This window comes from Cynocephalus volans, chromosome 9 (assembly GCF_027409185.1).
Source record: "Cynocephalus volans isolate mCynVol1 chromosome 9, mCynVol1.pri, whole genome shotgun sequence".
In the NCBI taxonomy this organism is placed as follows: domain Eukaryota; kingdom Metazoa; phylum Chordata; class Mammalia; order Dermoptera; family Cynocephalidae; genus Cynocephalus; species Cynocephalus volans.
In genome coordinates, this window is record NC_084468.1 from 74,562,234 (window position 1) to 74,574,319 (window position 12,086).

The 12,086-nt window shown below is 37.8% G+C and overlaps 1 protein-coding gene across 1 annotated transcript; it reads left to right on the forward strand.

Moving 5' to 3' along the window:
* The first annotated feature begins 10,855 nt into the window (after window positions 1-10,855).
* On the forward strand, window positions 10,856-11,602 carry LOC134385858 (transcription factor Spi-C). The gene has a single exon (XM_063107523.1). It carries the CDS (start codon window positions 10,856-10,858, stop codon window positions 11,600-11,602), a length of 747 nt encoding a protein of 248 aa, XP_062963593.1.
* The last annotated feature ends 484 nt before the right edge of the window (window positions 11,603-12,086 follow it).

Sequence of the window (12,086 nt, forward strand, 5' to 3'; positions counted from 1 at the left end):
AGTCACCAGCAGAGACCAAAGAAAAGAAGAGGAGGTCTCTCTCCACAAAGCCCATTCCAGAGTGACAGAAGAAGCATCTGCTCTACAATAATATTGGGGGACCTGATCACATCTCTCAGCATTGAACAGATCATCTAGGCAACAAATCAACAGAGTAACCATTACTCTTTCAGAAGGAGAGAAGAAATCTAAGGTTATCAGAGAGGGGAGAGGGGAGGGAGAGGGGAATAGGGAGAGATTGGACAGGGGCATAAAGAATAAGTATGATTTGTAACAATACAGGTGCTAGTAATATTGATTTGATCAACATATGTCAATGCTGAACCCCCAAAATATGTATAATCAATTATGATTTAATAAAAAATTTTTTTAAAAATCTAGAGGTAGCTCTTTCTTTTCCTCTTCCTCTTCCCTTCTTTTTCAGAACAACTCTGTCAAAAAGCCCTTGGTTAGAGACACATAGGATAGGCATTTGCACCGGGATAGGAAAAGGGGTGGCCCAGAGTGAGATAAGAAGAGCATCTCACAGGAGCGAGGCCTAGCACAATGTTGGAGGCTGAGTAGGGTAAGGTGGGTGCCCACGCATGAGGATGACCTGGCTCAGGGTGTCAGAGCTTGGGAAGGATGAAGAGGGAATCCATATTGGTGACGACCAGCAACAGTAGCACTATAGAGGATGTTGGAGCCCAAGTGAAGTAAAGAGGTCAATTGTGAGAGAGGTGGTGTTGGTGGCAAAGGGAGACTGGTGCAGACAAGGGAATTGATCAAATAAGTAAATGCATTAAGGATACTGAGATCTAGGAAGAAAATGAGATTGAACTTTGTAGTTATAGATTGGAACTGGAGATGTTGATGTGAATGTAATGATTTTCGGTATTATTGATATACATGGAAATAAACATAGATGTAAATTCATATGTGTCTATGTGTGTCTGTGTGTACAAATATTCCCTAGCTCTGTCCACAGAAAGGGAGTGGGAACAGTGATACCCCAATAGTAATAATTGCACCTAGCATGCCAATCTTGATTTCTAAATACCATTCTTCCCTAAAAGGAGCCAGGGTTTCCTGGATAAATGGCTGATCTTAGGGCTGGGACAGAGAACATGCAAGATGAGCACAAAACATTTGATTGTGGCATTAAGTAAGGAAGTGCTCAAAGAATGATGGGTGACGTGTCAAAAGGGCAGAGAAACCAGTGTATAGGGATTCGAGTCTTGAAGGACCTCCCTGAGAAATACTTATAGTTCCTATCTTTTGCCTGTTTTCCTGTTAGGTTGTGTCTGCATCATGTTGCTCTTCGAGATTGTTTACCTATTCTGCAAACCAATCCTTTCTGGGTTATACATATGGAACAGGTCATCACCTAGTTTGTGGCTTACCTGGATCTTTATGGTATCTTTTGATAAATAGCCATTATTAATTTTAATATGGCTAAATTTATCAATCTTTTTCTTTATGGTTCCTTTATGGTTTGTGCTTTGCAGACATCCCACAAAGCACCGCTCATTTATAAAGATAGCATTCTGTATTGTCTTCTGAAAGTTTCAGAGTTTTATTTTTCACAGTTTGGTCTTCAATCTAAACAGAATCTATGTTTATGTACAGATTGATTTAGGGAGACAGTTCCATTATTTGCATACAGATAATCAATTAACCCAGTACCCTTTATTGAATAGTCACACCTTTCCCACCTGAGTATTCTATCCCAACACCAATACCACATTGTCTTAATTACTATACTCTTATAACAAATCTTAATATCTGGAAGGCAAATCTCCCTGTTTTGTTCTTTTTCTTTAAGTATATTTTGGATGTTTTTAACCCTTTCTGTTCCATATAAAATTTAGAGTAAACTTGTAAGCTTTTACATATAACCTTTTTAGATTTTGATTGAAATTGCATTGCGTCTATAAACCAATTTGAGAATAGAGATATCTTTACAATGTCCACTGTTCCTATCCATAAATATGATACTTCGTAAAAATGTTAAACTTTTATACATGTAATAATAATAATAATAATAATGAACTAATAAATAAAAATTATTAAAATGGGGGCACTATTTTTAGTCAATATGATAGTCCAAAGGCGTTGTAGTTCATATTTTTAAATCTCGTCCTAAAACACCACAAGATAATGAGAAAGGACTTGACTAGACAACTCATAAGAAACACAAGGTAGAAATAAATATATGGAAAATGCCTGGCCTCATTAATAATAAAGAAATGCAAATATAAATACCCACAAAATACGATTTTCACGTATCACATTTAAAAGCTTTTTGTAAATGCTGTAATTGTATACCAGCTTGTGCCCAAGTGAACATCAACCCCCATCACAATTGGAGCTATGAGGTAGGCTTGCTAAAAACCTATTTGTATGCAAACTGAAAAGCCTCTTGGAAAAGAACATTCTAGGAAAAAAATTAGGAATAATGAGCTTAGCCCAGTAAAACAGTAGTTCTCACTGGTACAACCTGGTCTGTCTTTCAGGTTTGTCTTCTAGTCTAGCTCCTCCCATTGAACTTCTACAGAGGAAGGGAGAGAGGCCAGGCCACACAGGAAAAAAAAAGAAAAGAAAAGAAAAAAGAAACCTGAAAGAGCAAAGTCATCAACACTTTTAAAGCACTGGAACACACAAACACAGCTCCAGTCCTCTTAGAGTGAAACCCCAGGAGAAAAGACATCCTCCTCCAGTCTGCACAGGACATTCTGAAGCACCACATCTCAGCTACTGGACTAAGCAGAGCTACTCAGAAGGAGGCTAGTGTGGGAGCACAAGGGGAAAGCCAAGGTAGTTTTAGAAAAACGTGGTCACAGGGCTTCAGGAGAATTTCCAAAAGCACTAGAAACCCCACATCAGCTAGCGAGGGAGGAAAAAAGACAATGCTGAAGTTAGTTTTTAATATGACCCCCTTCTCTTTCCATAAGCTAGTGAGGGCTGGGAGAAGCTAAGGTTAAATCATTACTCAGTGTCAGCAAATGTGCAACAAGTCTCACACCCTCCTATACTGTTGGTAGGAACAGAAGTGAAAGCAAACTTTTTGGGAAACCATTTTGCAAAATAGAGTCAGCCCTTCCTATCTGCCGGTCCTGCATCCACAGACACAGAAGGCTGACTGCACAAGGCCATTTTATATCAGGGACTGGAGCATCTGTGAATTTTAGAATCCATGGGGGTCCCGGAACCAATCCTTTGTGGATAGTAGGGTATGACTGTATATCAAGCGTATTATTAAATTTTAACTTTTTGACCCAGTAATTGTTCCACTAAAGCGTTTGTCCAATAAAATAAGTAATGACGCATACAGAAATGTGTGTTCAAGGATGTTTGTTGCAGTATTAATTATATTAACAAAACCTCAAAATAATCTAAATATTCAATGGGACGACTAAAAAAATGGTAGATGACTAAATCCAATGCAGCCCTGTGTTAGAAAATTGTTTTAATAGTGGAAAACATGGGGTTTCAAAGTGAATGTAGAAAGATAAAGCTATAGTTGGAAAATTTTAACTGAAGGGGTTTTTCCTTTCTGCAAATTATTTCTGTTGCCCTGTAGCTCTCCACCCATTTGATTGATCAGAACCATTGCCTTCAGGAAAGCCAAGATCTATGGCATGTTTGAATGCACTTTTAACTTCTAGCAGGCTCACCATCCTAAAGCAAAGCACCTTTGATACATAAGAGCTAGGCCATTGAGAGAATCGATTGTATATTGAAATAAAAAAAAAAAAGAACATGAGTAGAAAACTCAGGCAGAATCTGGAAGACCAGAGCATAGAGATTACAAAAGTTAATCACAGAAAAAAAAGTTAATCACAGAATAAAAATAATGCAATATTTGTCATAAAATCAGTTTCCTGCCTGGTAGGAAGCAAGAAGAAAAATTCCCTTCTTGGGCTGCAGGGAAGAGCCTGGGAAAAAAAGGAAAAGAAGAGAAGAAAGTCAGATGTAGGCAGAATCCCTCAGGGGACTATCCTTCCTGTCCCCCTTTCTGGGTTGAAAGGCTCTGACCCCTTCCAAATAGGTTTCGTGATACTAGAAAAGATGGAATTTTTGTTAGACTTCCTGCTTGAAATCAGGGAGGATCCCTTATTTCAGAATGCCTTCTGACAACACAGGGCTGCTGCAAAAGAATATGAATGACAGCGAGTCAGGACTAGAGAAAGAGGTGGCTGAGAGAGTCACCAACCCGCCCTACAATCCCTATATTAGGGAGCTGGGAACAATGTGACAGCCACTTGCTGGTGGGGGTTGCAGGAGGGAGTAGGGGGCTGAATACAGCAGAGGATGAGGAGGTCCCATATAAGAGCTGGGGGCAGTTGCTTCTCAGCAGCAGCAGGGGAGGACAACCAAACTCCCGGCAGTAACCACACTGCACTGTACTGCCCAGTGTCCAGATCATACCCATGGGCAAAATCCATGCAAGGCAAGACTTCACAGTCAGGAAGGACCGCAGGGTCACACAAAGACCAGGGACCCCTGCTGCCAAGGGCAGCGTGAGCTTCCTCTGTTTCCTGAGACCAAGTTGCACTAAACTGATAATAAATTGACTTCAGTTACAAAGAAATTTAAAGTTACTTTTTACTCACCCAAAATGTAACTGTAAATTTCAAAACTAGGACATCCATTTACAATGCTATTTTGGCCTATCCAGTATTTATTCCTTCCTCTGAGAAAAGCAGCTCTAAGTTTCTGCTCCTGAGCTCCCTGAAACTTTCCGGATCCTAGTTTTCCAAAGCCTGGGTGTTTTTTTGATTCATTAGCCTGCCAAGAAATTCCTTTCCTTCCTTAAGTTTGAAACTAGGTCAGCTTCTGTTATTTGCACTAAAGAAGCTCAGCTAATACAAAATATATAATCCCAAATTTGTAAATGCACATGAGCACACTGGCATGCATACACACACACACTTATTCACAGGTAGAAAAAGATTAGGAGGAAATAAATAAAATGTTAATAGTGATCATATCTGGGTTATAAGATTATAAAATATTGCTATTTACTTCTATGTTTCTAAATTTTCTATTCTCCATAATGGTTATGCATTATATTTTTAGTCAGAATATGGAGAGATCCAAGTGTTGTCTATAATAACCAGAAAAATAACACAAGGAAACCCAATTGCATTAAAAAGACATATCATAGGCCTTTGTCTGTCAACACCCTGGACTAGCTAGCAGACGCAAGCACAAGCACTTCGGGCAGTGTGGGGTCATGGGAAGAATATTAGATGGGGAGCCTGGAGACCTGAGTTTTTGCTCTGGCTCTGCCACTAAAAAGCTGTGTGACCTTTAATAAGTCTTTCAACCTCCCTGGGCCTCAAGTTTTTTTATCTGTAAAATGAAGGGTTAAACTCCCTATGGTATCACAGATGTCACTGGCCTATCAACCACATCCTAACTCAGGTTCCAACTCTTAACATTTCTCAGATATATGCATGACAGGATCAAATGTCCCAGTTAGGCCAGCCAAAGTCTTAACTTTCAGAAGATTTTCAAGGAACACTAAGACGCTGCTTGTTTTGCTTCTGAGATGGAAACATAACAATATCACTTTGATGTTTTCCATCTTGTTTTTATGCTGTCCCTGAAGGGACACTTTGCAACCTAGCGTTGCTTGTCAGAATTAGAATGAGAGCACAGCTAGTGCTTAGCTCTGACATCATGCTGGATGGTCCCCATCTCTGTTGACCCAGGCACATTGCCTCCTCATGGAGTTGCAGCCACAGAGGGTAAGGCAGGGCTTACAGAGGGGTCCAGTGAAAGGCAGATTTGCTACTGAAGCCCAAAGGGATGTGGTGCAATATTTCACACCACATACTCGTTATGTCCAGGTAGGGGGACCTAGATGGAGCCCTGAAGAAGTAAGTTTTCATAAAAGGGTGCAGCAGGGATGGAGCTGCAGGAATAACTAAGACCAAACTAGCAACTTTCACACCTGCTCAAAACTAACCGTGCCTTCATCAAACTAATTTCTCAGCTATTTTTTTCTTCCTCCATTTATATATCCATGTCTTGCCACTTCCTCTGAGAATTTCTTCCTCTCCCTGTAATACATAATGTCTAAAAGTCTTACCTGACTTGCTGGGAACGAACTCTCTATGCACCAGAGCGATGCATAATCTGGGACTTTATGCCATGTCTGAAGAGACACCTAACTCTCAGGGTTCCAAGGAAAATGTAAGCCCTAAACCCTTTAATTCCAGACAGTAAAAATCGACTTCCCTTTATTCTGTTTACCTAAGAGAAAAAGAAAATAGAATAGAAATAGACTGGGTAATCTATTCCAAGAAAACTTTTTTAAACATTAAAAAGAGAAGAAATAAAATTTGAATGTAGAAAAGATACAATTAAGCACACTCGCAACCTTGGCAAGTACGGTAAGAGGAGTGTAAAGGGAATTAGACTGTGTGGGAGTGAAGCCCAGTCCAAAGAAAACAGGAATGGGAATGTTTCAAGATGGGATCTGGAGAGAGGGAGTGAGTCACAACGTGAAAAGGGGAAAGGAAAACAGAAAACAACCCGAAGAAAAAGTCATTCCACATAAAAACAAATAAATAAATAAATAGCAATGAGAAAGTTTAAAGGAAAGAAAAAAAACAAAAAAACAAAAAAACTCCACAGGGGTATATTCTGGATCCCTTTAGTAGAAAAGTTATTTAAGCTAGACTGAAGAAAAGCAAAGAAGGAGAAATGGTGATTTATCTCTTTACCCAATTTAGCGTTGCTGATGAGGAAAGAGAGAATGCGGATGTGGGAGGGATTGAGGAATTTCAATAACAAGGTTTTCACTCCTAGAGAATGTCTGAAAAGGGTTTTCCCCACAAGAGATTGTCATTTATTCCCCAAAATATCATGCATTGTCTTTCTGGTGCTTACTAGTATAATCCCTCAGCAGAAAATAATTTTCTAATATTAAGTAGGGGAACAGGAGGTAACACAAAAAGGATAAAGATCCTTCAGAAACAAAAAAAGCATTGAAACGGTTTACAGTTTTAAAAAAAAACTTTTGGGGGGCAGTAAAACAATGCTGACTCTGCAGATGGGGCTGACATTACAGACTGTGTCATGGTTACTGCCTACCCACTGTCCTTACTGGAAATGGAGCAGTATAGGAAGCTGCACACATCTTCTAGTCATTTCTCTCTCTCTCCCTCTCTCTCTCTAGTCAGTTGCTTCAAGTCACAAATCTAGTTTTTAATCAGTGAATTAAAGCGTCACCTTCTTGTACTCTCCACTTTCAAATCTTTCAAAAGAAGTGAGCAATGCTAACTAATTTAGTAAACAAAGAAAACATAAACAAAACTAAACATAGCCACTTTGAAGGAAATATAGTTTAGTGCTTATAGAAAAGATGGTTTATATTTTGTTGCCAGTGGGGATTTCTGGTAGTGCGTCATCTGATAAGCTTCAGAGACAATAGTTCTATTGAACTGTTGAAAGGAAGTTGTTGTGACCGGATTGCTTCCTGTGCTGAACAAAGCTTTGCTGACATAGCAGCTTCATGGTTAGACACAAGCCGGCAGTACTCTTGTCTTTCAAATCTGAAATTTGGTTTGGTTCTTTTTTTAATTTCACTGTTTCATGAGGAAACAAAATCTTTAGACTTGCATCCTAAGAAGAGCTTGAAAGGGAAGAAAAAAAAAAGGGAGAAAGGGAGGGAGGGTACGAAGGACAGAAGGAAGGAAGCGAGAGAGAAATGGCATGGTCACATTTCTGAGTGTTGCTTTTTTCTATTACAAAATATTAAGAAGTTGGATAACAAGCCGAAAAGTGTTACAAGGCCCATGAGTGTATTGTCATAAGGCTAAGAACACACGACAAAGCCTGCAGGACCAAGGATACAGTGTTTTGAAATGAGTGTGAGGATTTGTTTACCTGAAAACTTTTAAGAGGGTAATCAGTGTATGAGGTTAAAGGGCTGAGTATTGGGAATGAGTGCATGAAAAGATAGTATACTTTCTCCCTCCTGTCGTTTCTTTCTTTCCCCTCCTCCTTGGGAATCTTTGGTAAGAAAGAATAAAGAGGGCAGTCTGGGGCAGGTGTCCTCTCCCCTAAGCACTCTCTCCAAAACCCATACCTTTTCCATGGTGGTTAAGGCCATGATGAAAAGACCTCAGAGAAATTACTAAAATAGTATCTGAGGTTGCTTTCCAATGTTGGAAAAGAAAATGAGCATGTCTTGATAGAGATGTCTCTAAATAAAAAATATACATGCTTGTTGCACTTTCCACGGTGGGCAAATAGTGGAACATCAGGGAGAAGGACTGAGGGAAGCCATGGAAGCAGCATAAAGACACTAATGGACAAGCAGGAGAAGCAAGGTGTTAATGAGATGAAGGGATATATTTTAACACCTCAACCATATGTTTAGCTTCAACTCTGACCAGGGATATTTTGCCTTAATACCTAATACATCCATATAGAGCAAGCATTAATTTCACTTTTGAAAAAAACTTAGACATACATTACAGAGTATCTGTATCATTCTTCTTTTGAAAGTAAAAGCAAACCTCTGCAACAGAGCTGGCTACATAATTTACAGCACTCAGCCCAAAATGAAAATACTGAGCTCTTTCTTCAAAAATTATTAAGAATTCAAGATGGCAACAACAAAGCATTAAATCAAGCAAAGGGCCCTTCTGAGCACAGGTCATATGCCCATGAACTGAGCCCTGCTCTACAATTAAGATCAGATTTAGATAGGTTTAATAAAACATTTGGGGAAGAAAAAAAAAAAAACCCAGATGTAAACTCGCACTGTAAAAGTTCAAGAGGGAGAGCTTAATTATTGAAGTCAAAAGACCAGTTATCCTCTGCTTTTCTGTGAGCGGTGGTAAGTCTGGATGCCCTCAACGCCACTTCCAATCCTAGTAGTTTTACTAGTAGAAACTAGACCACAACTTACACACTATGAATAATGAGACATCTTAGAAGGACATTCCACACAGCTCTAAAATAAGAAAAAGGCTAAAAACATGTTCTGAATAGGTTTGTTTCCTTTAAAATACCTTTATATTTTTGTGATACTCTGAGGCCCAACTAAATCTATACTTTGATTTTTTTCAATTTGGTGATTTCAATTCTGGAGCAAAGTGAAAGTACTACTTGTAATTCATTGTTCATTTAATGGAATACTAAAGTACCAAACTAAATGCAGTATTTTATCTTAAAATTTAAAAAATCAGTGAAAATAAATATTTAATACATTTAAAATATAAAAGTTATAAATATATTACTAAACATCAAGGAAAAGTGAAAACTATTAAAATATAAATAGTAACCATATATTATCATTATGATGAAAATTATTTACAGATTTAATTATTAAAAATCAAGTTTTAAATATAATGTATTGAACACTATATTCAAATTAAGGTAGTTGAATTAACCATAAAAAGTTGGAAATTGAACAATAAAGAAGGCCACTATATAATGATAAAGAGATCTATCCAACAAGAAGATACAACAATCATAAATATTTATGCACCCAACTTAATCAACAGAGAAACACAAGACCTTAGTAACACTTTAGACCAACTGCACTTGGCAGATATATACAGAACATTTCATCCAACAATGTCAGAACATTCATTTTTCTCTTCAGCACACAGAACATTCTCCAGGATAGACCACATGTTAGGTCACAAATCAAGTCTCAACAAATTCAAAAAACTTGGAATTATTCCATATATTTTTTCTGACCACAACAGATTAAATCTAGAAATCAATAACAAATGAAACTCTGGAAACTATACAAATGCATGGAAATTAAACAACATTCTACTTAATGACATATGGGTCCAAGAAGAGATTAGACAGGAAATCAAAAAATTTCTTGAAACTAATGAAAATAATGACGCATCATACCAAAACCTGTGGGATACTGAAAAAGCAGTACTAAGTGGGAAATTTATTGCACTAAATGCTCACCTCAGAAGAATGGAAAGATGGCGAGTGAACAATCTAACACTTCACGTTAAAGAATTAGAAAAACAAGAACAATCCAAACCCAAAGTTAGTAGATGGAAAGAAATAATTAGGATCAGAGCAGAATTAAATGAAATAGAAACCCAAAAAATGATACAACACATCAATGAAACAGTTGGTTTTTTGAAAAGATAAACAGAATTGAAAAACCATTAGCAAGGCTAACTTAAAAAAGAAGAGAGAAGACACAAATAACAAAAATTAGAAATGAAAATGGTGACATTACAACTGATACTTCAGAAATAGAAGGAATCATTAGAGACTACTATAAACAACCATACACCAAAAAAATTGAAAATCTGGAGGAAATGGATAAATTTTTGGACACACTTAAACTACCAAGACTGAGCCAAGAAGACATCGAAATCTGAACAGATCAATAACAATCAAAGAGATTAAAGCTGTTATCAGCAGTCTCCCAACAAAGAAAAGCTCAGGACTGGATGGCTTCACTACAGAATTTTACTAAACCTTTAAAGAAGAATTAATACCAATTCTCTACAAACTATTCCAAAAAATTGAAATGGAGGCCACTCTCCCAAATTCATTTTATGAGGCAGACATCACCCTGACACCAAAACCAGATACAGATACAACAAAAAGAAAACTACAGACCAATATTGTTGATGAATATAGATGCAAAAATCCTCAATAAAATACTAGCTAATAGAATACAGCAAAACATACATAAAATTATACACCTTGATCAATTGGGATTCATCCCAGGGATGCGAGGTTGATTCAACATATGTAAATCGGAGATGCAGACGTGTTTGAGAGGAGGGGAACATCTTTTCCACCTTGTACAAGTGGACGCTAGGTTGTGCTCCGATGGACAGAATTGTCAATCTATTAATGAAGCATGACTTGTGTTGAACAAGACAAGCTGGGTCAAGCATTTGAAGATACTTTTGAGGTACTGAGGCAACATTCAGCTGGAGATCTTCAGTACTCTCCAGATTACAAAAATTACCTGGCTTTCATCAACCATTGTCCTCATGTCAGAGGAAATTCCAGCTGCTGTGGGGTGTTGCCTACAGAGGAACCTGTCTATAACTGGAGGACCATAATCAACAGTGCTGCAGACTTCTACTTTGAAGGGAATATTCATCCATCTCTGCAGAATGTAACAGAAAACCAGTTGGTACAACCTGCTCTTCTCCAGCAAAAGGGAAGAAAAGGCAGGAAGAAGCTCCGACTGTTTGAATATCTTCACGAATCCCTGTATAATCCTGAGATGGCATCTTGCATTCAGTGGGTCGATAAAACCAAAGGCATCTTTCAGTTTGTATCAAAAAGCAAAGAAAAACTTGCTGAACTTTGGGGCAAAAGAAAAGGCAACCGAAAGATCATGACTTACCAGAAAATGGCCAGGGCACTGAGGAATTATGGAAGAACTGGGGAAATCATCAAAATCCGGAGAAAGCTAACCTACCAATTCAGTGAAGCCGTTCTCCAAAGACTCTCTCCATCTTATTTCTTGGGGAAAGAAATCTTCTACTCACAGTATGCTCAACCTGATCAAGAGTATCTCAGTTTAAATAATTGGAATGCAAATTACAATTATACGTATGCTAATTACCATGAGCTAAGTCACCCTGGTTGCTAAATGTACTCTCCCATTTGATGGTTTCCTGTCATTAGAAATCCCTACATGTGTCAGGATTTTTCTCTTAAAGCTGATACTAAAGAGAATAAAAAAACAACCAACTTCAAAAAAAAAAAAAAAACATATGTAAATCAATAAATGTGATACTCCACATCAACAAAATCAAAGACAAAAACCATATAATCATCTCTATAGACACTGAAAAAGCATTTGAGAAAATTCAACATTTGTTCATGATAAAGACTCTATAAATCAGGTATAGAAGGAAAGTATCTCAACACAATTAAAGCCATATATGACAAACCCACTGCCAATATCATCCTGAATGGAGAAAAATTGAAAGCCTTTCCCTTGCAAACAGAAATAAGACAAGGATGCCACTCTCAACACTCCTATTCAGCAGTGTTGGAAGTACTAACCAGAGCAATCAGGGAAAAGAAGGAAATAAAGGACATCCAGATTGGAAAAGATGAGGTCAAACTGT